This window comes from Neovison vison, chromosome 7 (genome assembly GCF_020171115.1).
Source record: "Neovison vison isolate M4711 chromosome 7, ASM_NN_V1, whole genome shotgun sequence".
Lineage (NCBI taxonomy): Eukaryota > Metazoa > Chordata > Mammalia > Carnivora > Mustelidae > Neogale > Neogale vison.
In genome coordinates, this window is record NC_058097.1 from 145,732,743 (window position 1) to 145,753,447 (window position 20,705).

A 20,705-nucleotide genomic window follows, 5' to 3' on the forward strand; every position below is an offset into this window, starting at 1 on the left:
GGCTCGTTGTCTTCTGGTCAATCCTGGTTCTTTGCTCCTGCTGGATTCATGGATCATCTAGATGTCTTGAACTTGTTTACCGCTGTTCTACACAATGCTCACCCAGATGGAACACACACATCTTTTTCCGAATTTTTACAAATGCTACTCCCATGAGCTATTTGTGCACACAGTTGACTGTGGCAAGTATAGGCACATAAAGGAGAGAGAGTTTACCAGACAGAAATGCAAATAACTTCAAATTGAGGACTGGTCTCATCTCTTCTTAAAGTCACCCCCATCACTAGGGGCTTTTCCCTAGCAGACTGTATTTGTTTCCTATTTTTTCTTCCCTCCCTGTTCTTGCCATGCTTCTCTGTAGGTGGGAGTAATCCTCCCACCCCAGTGACTTCACGCTTGGCTTCATGACTTAATCTGGCCAATGGGATATGCAGCAAAGTGAATGCGCCAGTTCTAAACTCGGGCTTTAGAGGCATGCCAAGTTTCCATCAGCCCTCTTGTGCTTTTGTCATTTGCCAGGAGAAGACCACATTCTGGTTATCTATCTCTTTTATTGCTTTGGCTTTAACCTGCAGGCAGGCCCTTAGGATCTGACCTTCTTCCTGAGCCATTTATCAAATTATTTTATTAAATAAAGACAATTTCAATATCCCCTCCCCATTCCCAATCCATAATACAGTTAACATAACATACTATTTTCATCCCACTTAAATTATAAAAGCTAAACAATGGGAAATAAGTCAAGCATATTATATTACCTTTATATAATGCAATGTTATACAGTGACAAAAATTATATTTATAGAGGTTTAAAATTATTGAGAAGGAGAATACTCATTTAATGCAATGCAAGTTAATTTAATCTGTGCTCAAAAAAAGGATTTAAGGTGGTGGGGCTTAAAGGGCTATGAAAAAAAGAAATATCCAAAAAGATACAAGTAAGAAGTACATAAATGAAGGGGACACTCTTGGCTGCTTACCCAACAGTACCATCTCCTCCCTTCCCATTTCCCAAAAGAAAAAGCAAAATAGTAAAACACATTAATAATGTTTAAAAAACTATCTCTGGATATTTGTACAGGTGCATGATACTTTTCCTAATATATTGGGATTAACTAAAGAGAATTAGAGTCAGAGGAGAAAAACCTAAAAATGAGTGGTAAATATAACTGTCATTGTAATCCAAAGGAAAACACAAAGATTGAAACCTGTGAGAGTGCCCCACTGAGGCACACTAGTTCATAGCACTCTGCCAGGTTCTCAGGTCTCCATTGTCTTAGAGGACCTCTTTTTTTTTTTAATTCTCTATTTTCCCATCCTTTCCTACTCCCCTCTGCCATCCATTTCTGCTGTGATCAGTGTCCTGGGAAACTGGTCCTCCCCGTTCCTCTGTTTCCTAGAGTTGGAAAGTCCTAGAGTGGAAGATCAGTGACAAGAAGGCTTGAGGAGTTGGTGTGTTCTTGGAATGGTGAAAGTATCTGTGTTTCTCACAAATGCCCACCAGAGGGCATCCATTCTAGAAAAGGCTCTAAAAAAATAAATGGACACAATGATGGAACCTATGGATATCAGCCAGCCTCTTTTTCCAGCTCCCCAGTGTTTGTTCAGTGGAATCATGAAAATGGTGGACATAATAGCTATGCATGGGCTCTACAGTATAGATTTTCTTTCACCAGAGCTGGTCTGGCTCCTGATGGATGTCCAACAGCAGAGACCAACCCAGGATTCTATCTGCAGGATGGGGAGAGGGGTGGTGTGGAACTAGATACTTTTTAGTGATAGGTTGATGGCACTGCAAATCAGTTAGCTGTGCTACTCTGTAAGAAACCATTGGGAGTAACGCTGACATTTCTAAGCAAATGGCATTGACAACTTTGTTTGAGGATGTTTGTAAATCTGCTTAGAGGTAGGGAGGAGATTTCCTCACTTAGAAAATTTTAAATAAATAATAGTCATAAAGATAGTAAAGCTGAGGGGCGCCTGCGTGGCTCAGTGGGTTAAGTCTCTGCCTTCAGCTCAGGTCATGATCTCAGGGTCCTGGGATCGAGCCCCGCATTGGGCTCTCTGCCTGCTTCCCTCTCTCTCTCTGCCTGGCTCTCTGCCTATTTGTGATCTCTCTCTGTCAAAATAAATAAATAAAATCTTAAAAAAAATAATAAAGCTGACTTCACCCTTCAATCCTGGAGCTATTTCAGAATGATTAAAAAAACAGCCCCTACTGGGATGCCGAAATGGCTGGTCAGTTAAGCATCTGCCTTCGGCCCAGGTCATGATCTCAGGGTCCTGGCATTGAGCCCTGTGTTGTGTCCAGCTCCCTGCTCAGCAGGGAGTCTGTTTCTCCCTGTCCCCCTGCTCTAGTACTCTCTGTCTCTCAAATAAATAAAATCTTTGTTAAAAAAAAAAAAGTCTCCACTGGGCTGGAAGGCAGACTTGTTTCCTGACCAGTATAATAACGTCTCTCTCCAGAGGGCAGGTTTGCTAGCATTCCTCTTTTGAGATTGATGGTTTCCTAAACTCGGTGTTCCTCATCTGTGTTACAGACCCATTGTGTGCATTGCGTTCACCTGCATCACCTCCATGGTGCTTGGGGGGCAAAGGGAACCAATGGAAACACGAGGTTCATGCTGCCTTGCTATGCTGTGAACAATAAGCTATCTAAATCCATTTGGGCTTATCTCCTTACCAGCTAATCTAGCAGAGACCAGTATTGCAAATCTACATCTTAGGGACTGTTTGACCACATGACAACTTTCTGATTTCCAAACTTAATGCCTTAAGGCTATAATCATTAATTATTTCTCACAAAACCACAGATTGGGCAATTCTTCTGGTCTTGGTTGGGCTCCCTCATGCATCTTGGGGTCAGGTGGTGGATCATCTGGGGTGGGCTGGTTTAAGATGGCCTCAGCTTGGTCACTTGGTTTGTTTCATCTGGTCACCCAATATCCAGCAGTATAGGTTGGAATGATTCTCATGGCAATGGTAGGGTTCCAAAATCAAACAAAATGTCTGGAGAATGTGTATGTAGATGGACCTGAGGCCTAGATAGAAAACTATCACGCTGTCCCTTCTGCCATTTTCTATTGGCTAGTCATGAAACCAGCCCAATTCAAAGGATGGAGACACAAATTCCATCTCTTAATGGAAACAGCTTCAAAGTTGCATTTCAAGGGGCATACATACAGAGAGGGGGAGCATCAGGCCAATTTTGCAATCATTCTACCACACACTGGATCCTTTCCATCAGGGAAGAAGCAGTGATTTATCCCACAGGAATTGATACATATTCCAGATTCATATTTGCTTTTCCTACTGCTATAGACTGGATTTGTGAGTCTCCACCACCACCCCCAACCCTGCCCCAAATTCACAAGTTGAAATCCTAACCCTCAAAGTCATGTTAATACAAAGGTGGGGCCTTTGGGAGGTAACTAGGTCATGAGGTAGAATCCTAATGAACAGGATTAGTGTCCTTATAAAAGAGACCCTAGAAAGCTCCCTTGCCTCTTGGGTAATGTGAGGACTCAGTGAGAAGACAGCGTTCTATGAACTGGGAAGTGAGTGTCTGCCTGACAGTAAATCTCTCTGCACCTTGATCTTGGACTTCCCAGCCTCCAGAACTGTGAGAAATAAATTTCTGCTGTTTATAAGCCACTTGGTCTGTTATAGGAGTTTAATATCTATCTATCTACCTACCGACCTACCTATCTTCTATGCTTCTTTTTCCCTGGAGAACCCTGACCAATACACCTAACTGCAGTGTTTTCCTCAGCTCTGCTATGCATGGATACCTTGTGTATTTTCATGGTATTTCATACATTGCTTTGGACTAAGGAGATTATTTTTTTTAAAGATTTTATTTATTTATTTGACAGACAAATCACAAGTAGGCAGAGAGGCAGGCAGAGAGAGGAGGAAGAAGGCTCCCTGCTGAGCAGAGAGTCCAATGCGGGGCTCGATCCCAGGACCCCGAGATCATGACCTGAGCCGAAGGCAGTGGCTTAACCCACTGAGCCACCCAGGCACCCCTAAGGGGATTATTTTTTAAACTATTTATTTATTTATTTAAGAGAGAGAGCGTGCCTATGAGCATGCAAATGGGGAAGGGGCAGAGGGAGAGAATCCTGAAGTACACTCCATTCTGAGCATGGAGTCCCACCTGGGGCTCAATCTCATGACCCTGAGATCATGACCTGAACCAAAACCGAGTCAGAAGCTTAACTGACTGAGCCACCCAGGCGCACCCTACGAGCTTATTTTGTGATGAAAGAATTATAGTGAAGAAACTCTTGCTTGGTCTTGCTAGGTACCCCAACAGCCAGAGGTTGCTGCTATGATAAAAACGGTGTATGGCCTTTTGCAGACTCACGGGGCTAGCCAAAAGACAACATATTGTGAGTCTGGGGTGCTGTTTTTTTTTTCCTTAAAGATTTTATTTATTTATTTGACAGACAGAGATCACAAGTAGGCAGAGAGGCAGGCAGAGAGAGGAGGAAGAAGGCTCCCTGCTGAGCAGAGAGCCCAATGCGGGGCTCGATCCCAGGACCCCGAGATCATGACCTGAGCCGAAGGCAGTGGCTTAACCCACTGAGCCACCCAGGCACCCCTAAGGGGATTATTTTTTAAACTATTTATTTATTTATTTAAGAGAGAGAGCGTGCCTATAAGCATGCAAATGGGGAAGGGGCAGAGGGAGAGAATCCTGAAGTACATTCCATTCTGAGCATGGAGTCCCACCTGGGGCTCAATCTCATGACCCTGAGATCATGACCTGAACCAAAACCGAGTCAGAAGCTTAACTGACTGAGCCACCCAGGCGCACCCTACGAGCTTATTTTGTGATGAAAGAATTATAGTGAAGAAACTCTTGCTTGGTCTTGCTAGGTACCCCAACAGCCAGAGGTTGCTGCTATGATAAAAACGGTGTATGGCCTTTTGCAGACTCACGGGGCTAGCCAAAAGACAACATATTCTGAGTCTGTGGTGCTGTTTTTTTTTTTTTTTTCCTTAAAGATTTTATTTATTTATTTGACAGACGGAGATCACAAGTAGGCAGAGAGGCAGGAAGAGAGAGAGAGAGGAAACAGGCTCCCTGCCGAGCAGAGAGCCCAATGCGGGGCTTGATTCCAGGACCCTGGGATCATGACCTAAGCCGAAGGCAGAGGCTTTAACCCACTGAGCCACCCAGGTGCCCCCTGGATGCTGTTTTACAGATCTGTGGTATATACCTTATGGCAATAGCTAAAATATAGCACCATTGTTCCCACAGTTAGACTACATAGGTCTGGGGACTAGGGAGAGGAGGTAAGACTGGTTCTTGTCACTTTTACCTAATAATTCATTTATGAATTCTTGTGTTCAGAGGGTTTGGAGTATTTAGTCCCCAAGGGAGGGACAGTTCCACTAAGAACACTGTCTTTGTTCCATTACATTATAGCACTAATGAGACTGCCCCCTGGTCATTTGGAGCTCTTTTTGCTGAGCCAACAGGCAGAGAAGGGGTTATTATACCAGTCTGAGTGAGTAACCCCAATTTCTAAGGGGAAATTGGGTTGCTGCTATACAATTGGGACAAGGAAGACTCTGTTTGAAGCTCAAGGGATTCACTGGGGTGCTTCATTCTATCTCCAAGTGCAATAATGAAGGTCAAATGAAAATATCACCAATCCAATTAAGACAGCTTTTTATTTGAACATTAAAGAACGCAGAATACTCTTGTTTGTATACCGGTCCAGCCCTAGTTTCTCCCTGTATGCAGTTTGCTCTCAATATCAACTGAATTTTCTTTCATTTTTAAAAATTTGAGAGAGACCATGTGTGGGATAGCACAGACAGGGTGAGGGGGGCTGAGGGAGAAGGGCAAGCTGACTCCCCACTTAGCAGGAGCCCAACTTGGGGCAAGATCCCAGGACCCTGGGATGACAACCTAAGCCAATGGCAGGTGCTTAACCAACTGAGCGACCCAGGCGCCCCATGAATTTTCTTAGTGTACCAAACTCCTCCCTGCAGCCATATGTAACAATAACTATGTTAATACTTTTTATAATTGATGCTTAGATGCACATTCAACATCTCTGAAATCAGGATACATCTTAAGATTGCTGTTGGCCAACTGTTCATGTGTAGACTGGGTCCTAGCAGTTCATGTCACCATCACTTCCTTTGAGCTCTACATCTGTTGTCTTTGATTGCCATTTAATGACTCTTCGAAGAGATTACCCTGTAATTAGCATTGAAATGAAAAGTTTTAATGTGCACAGAGGCAGGGAAATACAGCAGTATATGACAAAGGATATAAATATGTGTAAGTCAGTTTAAAAGAGCTCCTTCAGTAAATATACATAACAAATCTAAGCAATAAGAAACCACTGGTTTTAATTTTAGGGTTTTTTTTTCTTAATTCTTAATTTCTCAATTCTCCTAATTTCTTTTTTTTAAAGTGAGTTTTCTTTTTTTTTAAATTTTTTAGGATTTTTCATTTATTTGATAGAGAGAGAGATCACAAGTAGGAAGAGAGGCAGACAGAGAGAGGGGGAGAAGTAGGCTCCCCACTGAGCAGAGAGCCCGATTTGGGGCTCGATCCCAGAACCCTGAATCATGACCTGAGCGGAAGGCAGAGGCTTTAACCCACTGAGCCACCCAGGTGCCCCAATTCTCCTAATTTCTTAACTGTTTTCTTAATTTTTATATATGTCACATAAAATAATGGTTTGTTTCGCAATTGCAGCTTAGATTTGATAGAATATGGTAATGATAGTAGCTGCTAATATTTACTAAAGGCACAGTTTCTAAGTGCTTTTTATTTCACCCGACACATTTGTACATGTGGTAGTCTCTGTGATCTGGGATGACATTCTTTCTTTCTGGAAAACTCACTATTTTGGGGGCACTGGGGTGGCTCAGTCTGTTGAGCATGGGACTTGATTTCTGTTCAGGTCATGATCTCAGAGTTCTGAGATCAAGCCAGGTGTCTGGCTCCACACTGGGCATGGAGAGTGCTTGGGATTCTCTCCCTCTTCCTCTGGCCCTCCTCCAGTACCCCCACCCCCCAACTCTAGCTCTCTCTCTCTCAAAATATATATTTTTAAAAATCTCTATTTTTAAAAAAAAGACTTTATTTATTTGACAGATCACAAGTAGGCAGAGAGGCAGGCAAAGAGAGAGGAGGAAGCAGGCTCCCCAGTGAGAAGGGAGCCGAATGCGGGGCTCGATCCCAAGACGGTGAGATCATGACCTGAGTTGAAGGCAGAGGCTTTAACCCACTTGAGCCACCCAGGCGACCCCAAAATCACTATTTTTAAAGCTAGAGCAAAAATCGTTTCTTCAGTACTTCTATGAGGCCCTGCAGGGATGGAAAACTTTTCTTCCCTTCTAGTTTCTCTGGCTGGTCTAATAATTAGAAGACAGAACAAGAGGGAAAAAAAAAACCAAACAAACCCAAAACCATTTCTTTAGGTACAAGAGCCCCGAAGTCATGAGGCCCAAAGACAGGCACTTGAGGCTTCTACGCCACCCTGAGCTCGGGAAAAGAGGAAGAGGTGTGCCTCTTCCGAAAGTGGAGAAAGACAATTCACAGAAAGATAAGAGCAAATGTTTGGTGAACAAACGTTTGCCGGACTCTGTAGATGAGGTGTTGATAAAACATTACCTTTGGTATTAGCGTTCTCTGGCAACAGGCCCTCTAAATTCTTTCAGGAAGTTACGCGGAAGGTGAACAGCTCTTCTGAGCCTGTTGCGCCCCGACTGTCTTCAGCTATAAATACTCCCCACACCAAAATGGCACATTTTGGGGTCATTATTCTGCACGCCCACCCCCTAATCCTGAGGAAGTCAGTAGTTCTGTGACTCACATTCCTGTTATCCAAGGACACTTGACCTCTGATTATGTTTGGGCGTCTCTCTTCCCAGTTACACTGTAAGGCTTTAGAGTGAAGACCGTTTTTCTGGGTGTTGAGGTGTTCTGCACCTGCCACGGTATCCCGCGTCAGCGCTTCTGAAAGACCTTAACAATGAACAGCTAAAGCTTCAGGAAGTAAAAACTCGACCGCGGGTTTCACCAACACGACTAATCCACTTCCTTCTGCCAATGTTTCTGCATCATTCCCTTCCACTGTCACTACACCTCAGTCAGGACAGCTGGCGGAGGCTCTCTGTTCATTAAGTGCCAATCAAAGTCTGAAACTTGGGTGCCTGACCCTTGACCTCAGGGCTCTTTCCTCTCTCCCGTAGCTATGGGGGTGCGGGTGGGGGAGGGCGGATTCCTTAAAAATAAATGGATTTCAAACTGGAATGAGACAGCAAAAAAAAGAATCCCATGGCAGGAGACGGGTGTCACACAGCTAAACCTTAAAGAGAGCTCAAAAAAGCTACAAGCAGCAAACAGGAATAGCCAAAAACAACGAAAATGTCCGCGGGCCCGCTCCCCCTCGTCTCTCCTCTGAAACGCCTCCCGCTGCTCCGGGTTTTGCCTCTAGCTCTGGGTCCCGCCTCTGACCTTTGCCCTGTACGTCCTCCCTCCCTTCGCTCAGCTCCGATACCAGGCTCCCGACCACTCTGAGTCCACCAGCGAACCCCCGAAGGCTGCCATTGGCTCATCTACTTCTTCAGTCCAGTCACCTCCTGCTAAAGGCCCCGCCCCCTCGCTCTGCGCCCTCATTTTCGTTCCGCCGACGCACAAGGCGTAGGAGGACAAATTCTGCTGCACCGCGGAAAGGGCAGTGGAGCAGCAGGAAGCGGCCTCTCTTTCTCGGAACTCCACTGCCTTGTGGGATAGTGGCGAGTTCCTCAGGCCCGGGCAAGTTTTCCGGATTCCTCCCCCACCGCCTCCCTCGTCGAGTACGGAAGCTGAGAGGGTACGCGGGCAGTCATGGCGGCGCACCTAAAGAAGCGGGTGTACGAGGAATTCACTAAAGTGGTTCAGGTAATTGATGGAAGGAAAGGTCCTAGGACTAGTTCGGGGAGGGGAAGATTATCCACGCTCCAGACACTTTGCCAAAACAGGCGCCGCAAACCTGGGTTGAGTGCCGACTACTTTGATAGGCTCTCCGAAACTACACTTAAGTGGGCGTGTTCGTTTGCAGCTGCTGTTGTCATTTTTAGTATGTGCAGTCTGACACTTAATAAAGTTATTAGAATAGAAAGCTCTTTACAATGTATGAAGATGTCTTATCCGTTATCTCAGTTTATTCTGGTTACGTTAGCACTTCGTTCTACAGATGTGGCTCCAAAGCTTCTGGAGGGATTGGAGGATTCAGAGTCAAATTCTGGTGGAGCTCCTCCCACCTCCTGGTCCCTCCCCCCCCCCCCAAAAGCGCCCGGGGACAAGTTGGTTGTATGCAGAACTCTAAGGGGCTGGAGGTAGAGTCTGTAGAAATCCTCAAGACCCAGCTAAAGCAGGTGAGGGTTCCAGGCTGTATAGGGGCAGAAGTTTCCATTTGTGGAACAGCTTACGTAGGAAGGAGAGCAGTTATTTCCCTCCTTTGGAGTTAAGGACAGGTGGTCTGAGCCCCTGTTAGAGCAGTGACTCTCCATGTGTCTCCTCATAGATGTTGCTTTATAAAATAGAGGTTGATCCCAAGTTATCTCCTGTGTCGCTCCTTAGACTTTTTATGCAAATCACCTGGCGATCTTGGTATAATGTAGATTATACTCAGTGGGGTGGGAGAGGTGGAGGCAATAATTTGCATTTCTGACAAGCCCCCAATTGATTCTAGTAGGTCAAAAGCATCCTTAGATCCCTAGAGTACCCCTAGGTCCTCAGACTTCTAGTGTAGCAGGATTTAGACCATCCAGCAGGAAACTTAAGTATTTCATTCATCCCTTCAGCAAGAATTTGTTGAGTGGTTACTATGTATTAGGTATAGTGAAAGGTGTTGAGCTACAAAGTCCAATACACTTTAGGGTCCTTGTTCTTTAGGAGCTCACAGCCTAGTGGGAGAGACAGAAAAGCATACCGGTGATTATAATACAGAGAGATTATTGTATTGACAAGTTTTCACTTATCTTATCACTTACCATTTCTGTTTTGTGGACACATTTTTGTAGCATATTCCACTGACTGTAGGGAAGATTGCTTTTTTCCCCCCCTTAAATATAACTTTGAGATTTAAACTTGGCACTTTTTTGTTGCTTCATTTTATGTGAAATTCATTTTCTTGAACTTTTGGAATGAGTCAACATTCAGGAAGGTTTTTCTTTTTAAAGTTTTTAAATTTTTAAATGATCTCTATACCCAACATGGGGTTCAGGCTCACAACCCAGAAATCAAGAGTTGCCTGTTGCACCAACTGAGCTAACCAGAGCCCGCTCAGGAAAATTTTTCACATTTCACAGAGCTGCTCCTTCCGTGATTTGCTTTCTGGAACTTTCTGGGCCTGTTTCCCCAGCTCACTTTTTTTTTTTCTTTTTCATAATTGTGGTAAAATACATATATTACCATTTTAAACTTTTTTTTTTTTTTGGCTCAAGAGTGAGGGAGGGCAGAGGAAGGGGGAAGAGAGACTCTTTTCTCAAGGCCCCACGCTCAGCATAGAGCCCAATGCAGGGCTTGATCTCACCACCCTGAAATGATGACCTGGGCCGAAATTAAAAGAGTTGGATGCTTAACTGACTGACGCACCCATGCATCCCCATTTTAAACATTTTTAATTGTGTAGTTCGATGGCATTCTATACATTCACAATTTTTATTTCCTTTTTTCCCGTAGTTCTTCTGTTCCCACTACCCAGGAATACTCACCCTTGGTCCAGTATGCCATGTGTTTACACCTCTCCAAACTCTTGGACCTGTTTTCTCTTTCACATGGAGTGCATGTCATTTTTCCCTTTATTTTTGCTTTCCCATTTTTGTTTCAGGACCCATCTAAAACCTCAGCAATAGTTTCGTCTCTTCCTCCTCTGCTTCCATGGCTAGTACTCTGTTTGTACTCATCTATTTGTACTTACCACTCAGTGTTATCAGTTGTTAACCTTAAAAATAGTTCTTTTACCAGCCAAAATGTAATTATTTGGGAATAACAGAATGTGCAATTGAGGACATGCAAGCCATGGCAAAACCACGGGCAAGTCCAACAAACAAAAAAGAGGGCCCTTATTTTATGGAGAAGAAGGTGGGAGTTGGCTGAGTTGCAGGAGTGGCTAATTTTTTTTTTTAATACTTTTTTAAAAAAGATTTTATTTATTTGACAGATTACAAGTAGGCAGAGAGGCAGGCAGAGAGAGATGGAGAAGCAGGCTCCCTGCTGAGCAGAGAGCCTGATGGTGGGACTCAATCCCAGGACCCTGGGATCATGACCTGAGCTGAAGGCAGAGGCTTTAACCCACTGAGCCACCCAGGAGCCCCAAGAGTGGCTAATTTCTTGTAGGAGATGCAATGTACATCTTTCTGTGTTGGGGCCTGTAATTGATGATTCTTTCTTGTTAATTTTTCTGTTAGGGTCTATAATCCACAGTTTTCCCCCTAATTGTAAAGTGACACTGTTCCCCCCTTCCAGCCTCCCCTTGTATCCTCCCTACTTAGTTTTTGTGAGTTTTTTCTTAAATAATTTCACACAGTATACATATCTCTCTACCAGTCTGGACTCCTTAAGGACAGAAATAATGCCCGGTTCATCTCTTTGTCTTTTGTTATGTGTAGGAGACTCTTGAGTTGTATGAATGGAGGTCTGGGTTCTTGGATTTCCTACAAAGATTTATGTGAGGATCCAGGCTCAAATAAAGACAGTCAGAAAGAGTGTAGCAAGCACAAATAGTTTATTAAGGATAGTACACTCTCAAGAATGGAGAGTGTGCAGGCTCAGAGTGGCTACCGCATTGGAACTAGGGGTGTCTTTTTGTGTTTGCATAGATTATGGGTCATAGCTATGGTGGTCTCTTACTGAGGTTGTTTCCAGTCATCTAAGGGACTCTTTCTACCAGTTGGGAGAATGAGTTTTTGGCTCTACCAGGTTCTTGCCGGAACTGTCCTGGCCATCTTTCCCCATAGGAGTCGGCAGGGGTGGGGGTGGGGTGTAGGGGTGGATTTGAAACCACAATGTAAGTATATTATAATGAAACCCTGGGGCAGAGGTTGAAAAGGAGGGCTGCATGTTCTACACCTGTGGCTCTTGGTCTGTCAGCTCCAGGGTTTTGGAAGCCTTGCCAAGATGTTAAGAGCCACAGAGTCAGGATGTTGTGTCCTCAGGCTTCTCATGTGTCACCTGTTTATCACTACCCTTGCCCCCAGCTCAAATCTAACTACTCTGTCACCCATGGATGGTGATCATAGGTCCTGGCTCACTAAAATGTTATCGATGGCTGACTGATAGCAGATAGTGGTTTGTCTTCCCCTTTACATATTCTATATGGAAAGAAATCTTTCTCAGGTTTTGACCTGATTGAAGCCCAAGTAACACAGAAGACTGAATGGTGTAGAATAGGATTTGAGTGGGTAAGGATTTTGAGAAAAGAGCTCATTTCTTCACTTCATTCTGCATGAATCATTACCTTAGAGTGATGATATGAGATCTTAGTGCTTCTGATCTTTTCCCCTGCTATGAAGATGAGAAGGGAGAGGAAACTGGTATGTATTTAGTGCTTATTATTTTATGTGTGCACACACAAAGACATTGTACTTTAGACTTCTCAAACATTCGTATGATATAGGTATTTTATTCTCTTTTATAGAAGAAGGACTGGCCTCCTCTCACGTGTAAGTGGTTATTGAACCCAAATTCTCTAACTTCAAAATTCTCAGTCCCTTTATATCATGGCCTACTTTGTTCCTGACTAGAATAACCCTAATCTTTTCTCTGTAGAAAAGTAAATTTGTAAAGAGGTGGTTACTCAGGATATCAAAATGATGCATCTGATGTTAAGGAAAATTCTTGATTACAACATTTGTCTTATTTATTACGCTCTCTGTACCTACCCACAGGGCCTGACTTAAGCTTTGGAGGGACAGGTTCCCTTTTACATGAACTTTTTTGGCACCATTATACATAACAAATGCGTCTAGAAAGCTTCTAGTTATGCACCATCCTTGGGAGAATTGAGAAAAGAGTTACTCAAATAATTGTGCGTGTCCTGTACTTCAGATGAGGATCCTTAGTTGAGAAAGACTGGTAGTAGTGTCATAACTCCCATTTTACAGATGATGAAAGTAAGGATTATGACTTACTTAGAATAGCAGAACTGGAACTTAGAGATAAGTCCTAACACTGAATAACCATTCAATAAACATTTGTTAAGTGGCTACAGTTTGTGAGCTATTTGACTGTATTTCTAATTTTTTTATACTACCATTCTTTTAATAAAGGGAGAATGGTTTGGATAGTTATCCGGACTAAGGAGAAGACTTACTTAGTGTGAGCTATAGATAGTTCCCATCACTTCCAGTTTTCTCACCAAGGAAGATGAGCCTGGTGCATGCCTCAGCACAGTCTGAACATATTTATAAACTTGAGATTTCTTTTAAGTAAAGAATGGAGCAGATCCTTTGTGTGTCCTTTTAACCCTAAAGCTAAAACAGTTCTGAGAGATAGAACAAAATGTTAGTAGACCTACTTTACAGAGAAAGAAATTGAGACTTGGAGGAATGAAATGACGAGGCCACAGTGGTAGGAGCTAGTGAAAAGCAAAATGGCGACTCAGCCTGGTCTCCAGTCCAGTGTCCTTTTCCCAGTTCATAATACTGCTTTTCCCTTTAAAAAGTACATTATTTGGTATAAGGGAGTGAGGCAAAGTGAATATTACAGACCCTTTGTTTTCATGTGTTATCTTTGCCTGCTCCTTTGCAGCAACAACAGGAGGAAATTGCAACCAAGAAACTCCGATTGACAAAACCAAGCAAATCTGCAGCACTCCACATAGATCTGTGTAAAGCAACCTCCCCAGCAGATGCTTTGCAGTACCTACTCCAGTTTGCCAGGAAGCCTGTTGAAGCAGAAAGCGTGGAGGGAGTAGTCAGGATTCTCTTGGAACATTATTACAAGGTAAGATGGTCTTGAGGACCTGTTGGGAGTGTATGTAAGAATTATATCATGTGTACAGAATAGCTTAGTATCACAAGATAAATAAGAAGGTGTTTGTTCAGCAGTCTTTTACTGAGGGTCTTCCACATGCTGGGCACTGTAGATACAGAGATAAAAAAAGATCCAAATCCTTTTCTTAGAAGTTTGCTGCATCTCTGTGTAGATATAGAAGGTATCCATAGAGTGTATATGGAGACAGATGCGAACATACTTCTGGGGTAGTGTTGCCTTTGTAATGTCAAGTGTGGTGGGCATACAAAGGAGGACTTGAGCTGTGACCCTCTCTAACCAGCTTTGTCTCTGAAATATCATCCTGTCATCCTGCTCTTTCTGCCCTAATTCAAGGCCCTCATATCTAATTGCGATAGCCCTCTTTTTTTAAACTTTTTTTTTCCTTTGTGTAGTGGCATTTCATTTCTCCATGTATTTTACTGGGTTAGACAAAACATCAGTTTGTGATTGATTAAATGCAGGAAATAGTTTAAACAAATGAAAGTCACAAGATGTGTTTATTTTTCAGTTTGTGTAAGTAAGATCTGAAGTAGAAGGGAAGACAAATTTCCAAATATTTGAATCATGGGTGAATCAAAGTTTTAAACTTTAGTATGAAAATTTTTAAGCCTAGACAAGTCAAAACAATACTATAATGATCTCCCAAACACCCATTTCTAGGATTTAACACATAGCAGATATCTTGACAGATTTGCTCCCTCTGTTTGTTTTCCTTAAGTTTTTTTTTTTTTTTTTTTAAGATTTTAATATTATTTGACAGAGAGAGAGAGAGCACAAGTAGGCAGAGTGGCAGGCAGAGGGAGAGGGAGAAGCAGATTCTCCACTGAGCAGGGAGCCCAACGTGGGGCTTGGTCCCAGGACCCTGGGATCATGACCTGAGCTGAAGGCAGCCACTTAACTGACTGAGCCATGCAGATGCCCTTTCCTTAATTTTTTAAAGTATAATATATTTCCCAAAACAGTTCAGTAAGGGACTTAAAAAAAAACGTGTAACCACATCAGATTAAACTAGATTTCCTTAATGTACTCTAACAACTAGTTTGTATTCCAGTTTCTCTCATTTCCAAAATATTTTTTATAGTTGATTGCTTCAAATAAAAATGCAAACACTATTCACACGTGGCATTTGTTCTTTTTAATTTTTTTAAATTATTTTTTTAAGATTTTACTTACTTATTTATCAGAGAGAGAACAGCAGACAGAGGGGGAGGGAGAAGCAAGCTCCCAGCTGAGCAAGGAGCCGATGCAGGGCTCAGTCCTAGGACCCTGGGATCATGACCTGAGCTAAAGGCAGACGCTTAACCAACTGAGCCACCCAAGCTTCCCTGGTCATTTTTTAATCTAGAACAATTTTTATTATTTTGGTGACATTGACCTGATAAACTCAGTCAGTTGATAAAATGTCTTTTTTTTTTTTTTTTTTTTTTGAATTTTACTTCCTTGGAGGTTAATTTGCTCCTCTACCCCTTTTATTTACTAGGAACGGAAGGTTAGGTATACAATATAGGCCCTGTTAGGTTCAGGTTAAGCATATATTTGAAGTTTTTAAGAATACTTTGTAGATGACGATTCGTATTTACTTTTGCATCTATCAGGATGCATGTAATGTCTTCAGGTGTTCCCTTGCAAATGCTTCTTTTTCTTTTCAATCTCTCTTCTTTCTGTAAACTATGTTTATTTAAATCTTTTAAATATGACATAAAGGGTGTTTTCCTTTACACATATAATATTCTAGCTTAATCAGAAATGCTTATAGTTTTCCAAAGATCTTGTGGATTTTCAGAAATCCATCTCTTTTCACATGCAGTTCTCCCAGTCTGTTTTCCTCTGTCTTCCTCCCACTGCCCTGTGATCTGGTCTGCCACTTTCTCTGTCAAGCATATTCCTTCCTCAGAGTCTTTCCACTTATGTTTCCTTTCCCCTAGAACACTTCCTTCAGATGTTCATATGTCTACTTCCCACACTTTGTTCAAGTCATAGCTCAAATGTCATTTTTTCATTAAGGCCTTTTTTTGTCCCTATATTTAAAATTGAAACTGCCTGTTCCACCCTAGAACCTTCTAGCTCCCTTCCTTGATTTTGTTTTCTCCATTGCAGTTAGCATATTCTCATATTCTTTTTTTTTTTTTTTTTTAAGATTTATCTATTTGAGAGAGAGCACATATGTGCCTGTGTGTGCAGGAGGAGGGAAAGAGGGAGAGGGTGAAAAATCCTCAAGCAGACCCTGTGCTGACCGGGGATCATGACATGGGGCTTGATGTCACGACCCTGAGACCATGACCTAAGCCAAAATCAAGTGTCCAACTGAGCCACCCAGGCACCCCCATCTTCTTGTATTTTATATAATTTTTCATTTATTTGGTACCTTGTCTATTTCCTCCATGCTGGAATGTAAGCTTCTCTTAAGCAGGGATTTTTTTTTTTTTTTTTAAATTGATGAATCTGTGGTACCAAGAACAGTGTGTGGTAAAATTAATATTTGTTGAATGAGTGAGCTTATGCTTTTGTGATACTTTTAACTCAGTTAATGAGTGTTTATTATATATCAGGCATTTTTTCTGGGCCCTGGACAGCCTGTTAGCATATTTATTAGCTCTTTGTATAACCAGTGTTTGCCATATGTCTCTCTCCTTTAGACGTTAAGCCCTTAAATTCAGGGACTCCAAATTCTAAATCTATTTATCTCTGTCCCAGTTCCTGTCAAGGTCCCTGGAACAATGTGGGGGGGGTTAATATATGCATGTTTTACATGAATGTCATCAGGGTTTCTGTTCTCAAGTTTTCAGACACTTAGTAATCTATTTTTCGTTACTCTTTTCTTAGCAATATCCACCTATTATATGATAATATAACTCTGTTTCCCATAATCATCTGTAATAATACTTCTTTTTTTTCCTGTAATAATACTTCTAAGAACAGTTAACATTTATATAGCTTGTTGGAGTTTATAAAGCTCTTTCCGCATGTGATATTTTTAATCCTGATGACACCACCATTGTTATTTATGTAATCCATGTAAGAAACTAAGCTTGGAGGGGCCCTGAGTGGCTCAGTTGGTTAAGTGTCTTCCTTCGGTTCAGGTCATGATTCCAAGGTCCTGGGATTAAGCCTCATGTGGGGCTCCCTGCTCAGTGGGGAGCTTGTTTCTCCCTCTCCCTGCGGCTCCCCTTTCTTGTCCACTCTCTCTCTCTCTTTCTCACTGTCAGATAAATAAATAAAATGTTAAAAAAAAAAAAAAAAAGGGAACTAAGTTTAGAGCAGTTTAATTTTCAGGGTGACCCAGCTAAGTAAATGGAAGGTCTGGATTTGATCTAGGTTGTTTTGTTTTTTTTTAAACTTTTGTTGTGAAACATTTCAGATACATGTACAAGTAGAGGGAATGGTTTCATTAATTCCCATGCACCCATTATCCAGTTTCAGCAGTTACCACTGCTGAATGGCCATGCCCCCACCCAACTGTCCATTTCTACTTCCTCCACTCTTATCCCTTTCCACCAGATTCTCCCTGGCATTGTGTCATTATGTTCATAAATTAAATGGTACTCTTTTAAGAGACATAACCACAATACCATTATCATGTCTAAAAGAAAAAATGAAATTGGTATTGTGACGTCATACCCTACGCTCTCTAACCAGGCCATGCTGCTTGCATTAATCTAGCACATTCTAGCCACAAAGAAAATGAGGACAGATCCCAAATGTGTCCAGTTCTAGATTGATGACCGTAGCGCTTTTTATTCTTTGGTTTGTTATCCATAAATGTGGTCTCTTATATTTTAGTAGATAAGCTACTTGGGCTTTTGCTTCTCCAGATTTTTTTTGGTCAGGCAGCAGTATCTGAACTTCCTTGACATGATGGGTTCTTCACTTATGCTACTCTGCTAGTTGCTGTGGAGGATGTAGAACTGTGAGACATGTTCCTTGTCATTATGGGGCTAGTAGTATAGCTGGTAGACCAAATAATGTATGTAGTAAATAGATAGTAAGGGGTAAGGTTATTCATTTCTTCGTTTTTTTTTAATTTTCTTGAAACCTCCTGAATACTAACTCTGTGCCAGGCCTTGTGCTAGTGTTGGATATAAGAGATAATTATGTGATCCCTGATCTGAGTGTAGTTGGGTAGATATAGACACAATAAATTGATAATTACAATACAGTGTTGTAGGTGCTGTGAAATCTGGGACAGGTTATGATGTGACCTTAAAAAAGAGGGCAGTCAGTGTGACTTGGGAGCAGGGGACTAGAATGGCATTAAAGAGTAGAGTGACCATTGAGATGAGTCTTCTAGAACAGATTTGGGCCAGCTGGAAAACAGGAGGAAAGAAAGGCATTTTAGAAAGGAAGAGCGATTGTGAGCAAACACATGGAGATGTGAGATAGCCTGTCACATTAGAAGAAATGCAAGCAGCTGGTATAGATTTTAAGTTGAAAGTTCTTTAAGAGATAAGACTAGAAATCATGGAGGGCCTCTATTTTATCTTGTAGGTTTTTTTTTTTTTTTTTTTTTTTTTTTATCTTGTAGGTTTTGTTGTAGAAATGTCACTCTGGAAATAGGAGGGAGAGTGGAGGAATTGGACGATGGGAAATGGGTGTTAGGATGACCAACAAGGATACTGATAAATCTGAAGCAAGGTGATGAAAGCCTGAATCAGGGTGATTTTGATGGTGGGAAGAGCAGTTTTTAGAGAGGGCTTCCCTGGAGGCAGTTTGTTTTAAGCTTAGGTGTTGAGGGTACCAGGGGATAATTTCAGAAAGTAGAAGAACTTGGGTAACGTATCTAGATTGATCAGGAGTGTTACTAGGTCAGATACTGTTTTCTTTTTTGTGCCATCTTGCCTCCTCTTGTCTGCTAGGCCCAGTACTTCTGCTTTCTTTTTAGCTCTCTTGTGTTTGGAGGTCTGTGACTCCATTCCATACCATTGAAAGGCTATATAGCTCTTTTCTTGTCCTCTCTTACTGCAGGTTATTTTTTACTAGGATTTGACTAGTCCATTATCTCAGAAAGCCTGTTTCTTTGATACTTCAATAATTTGAAGTCCATAAGATAATTAACTTTTCCTTTTATATTCAAAACTGAATTTAGGATCTCCCTTCATTCTCCAGTCTACCTTATCTTGGGAAGTTGTCCCATTATTGATATAGACCCTTAAATCAGAAACCTGAGAAAGATCCTTTACCTTTTCTTCTCCTCCTATTTCCTTCTTGACTGAGTCTTGTTGATTTTACTTTTTAAAAAATTTTTGTTATGTTAGTCACCATCATTAGTTTTTGATGTAGTGTTCCGTGACTCATTGTTTGCGTATAACAGCCAATGCTCTGTACAATCCGTACCCTCCGTGCCCTCCTTCGTACCCATCACCAGGCTCACGCATCCCCCTACCCTCTCCCTTCTAAAACTATCCATTTGTTTCTCAGTTCGTGGTCTCTCATGGTTTGTCTCCCACTCCAATTTCTCTCGCTTCATTTTTCCTTCTCCTGATGTCAAAATATCTTTTGTTTCCCCTGTTAACCTCAGTAATCCAAGTAACATTTTGTTTTATTTCATTTTATTTATTTATTTAGAGAGCAAGAGCATGGTGAGCAGGAGTGGAGCTGGTATAGCAGAAGCAGAGGGAGAGAGAGAATCCTAAGCAGGCTCCATGCGTGCATAGTGCAGAGCCCAATGCAGGGCTCAATCTTAGGACCCTGAGATCATGACCTGAGCTGAAATCAAGAGTAGGGTGCTTAACTGACTGAGCTACCACATTTAAAAAATTTTATTGTGAAATACAACACATAGAGAAAAACAGGTAGAAAAATGTCATATAGCATATTGCTCATACTGTGAACACAATGAGTAACTACCATCCAGGTTAAGAAATGGAATATTATCAGCCTCCCATAAGCCTCTTCAAACTACCCTCTAATGATTTAGATTGTGCCCAAAAGATAACCACCAGTGTCCTCACTTTCAGGGTAATAACTATCTTTCTTTTATTTTTTACCATTAAGCCTGTACTCCTAAATACAATTTATTTTTATCTTTTTTTAAAACTTAATGTAATTAAGGAATATAGTGTAAATCTTTTATGTGTGGCTTTTGCTCAAAATTCTGCCTATATTGATATTCATTCATATTATTGATGGTAGCTATAGTTTATTCATTTTCACCACAGTAAAGGTTTCATGGTATGACTATACACTGATTTATTTACCCATTCCATTATTATTATTATTATTATTTTATTTTATTTTATTTTTTTTTAAAGATTTTATTTATTTATTTGAGGCAGAGAGAGTGTGAGAGAAAGCATGAGCGAGGAGAAGGTCAGAGAGCGAAGCAGACTCCCCATGGAGCTGGGAGCCTGATGTGGGACTCGATCCTGGGACTCCAGGATCACGCCCTGAGCCGAAGGCAGTCGTCCAACCAACTGCGCCACCCAGGCGTCCCTATTATTATTATTTTAAAGATTTTATTTATTTATTTGACAGACAGAGATTACAAGTAAGCAGAGAGGCAGTCAGAGAGAGGAGGAAGCAGGCTCCCTGCTGAGCAGAGAGCCTGATGTGGGGCTCGATCCCAGGACCTTGGGATCATGGCCTGAGCTAAAGGCAGAGGCTTTAACCCACTGAGCCACCTAGGCACCCCATACCCATTCTATTATTGATGGACATTTAGGCTGTCTCCACTTTTTAACTACTATAGG

General features: G+C 41.8%; 1 protein-coding gene and 1 long non-coding RNA gene across 2 annotated transcripts in view; one reads left to right on the top strand and one right to left on the bottom strand.

Annotated features, from left to right (window-relative positions):
• Window positions 1-5,665: 5,665 nt before the first annotated feature.
• On the bottom strand, window positions 5,666-8,440 carry LOC122912549. The gene is made up of 2 exons (XR_006385655.1): window positions 7,648-8,440; window positions 5,666-6,219 (listed from the first exon to the last, which is right to left on the bottom strand). It is a non-coding gene; the product is annotated as an uncharacterized LOC122912549 (long non-coding RNA).
• A 255-nt stretch (window positions 8,441-8,695) lies between these two features.
• Window positions 8,696-20,705, top strand: part of INTS4 (integrator complex subunit 4) — a 114,486-nt gene continuing 102,476 nt past the window's right edge. Inside the window, exons 1-2 of the mRNA XM_044258455.1 lie at window positions 8,696-8,919; window positions 13,774-13,968. Coding sequence (XP_044114390.1) covers window positions 8,866-8,919; window positions 13,774-13,968 — 249 coding nt within the window. The 5' untranslated portion in view covers window positions 8,696-8,865. The remainder of the gene's footprint in view (window positions 8,920-13,773; window positions 13,969-20,705) is intronic.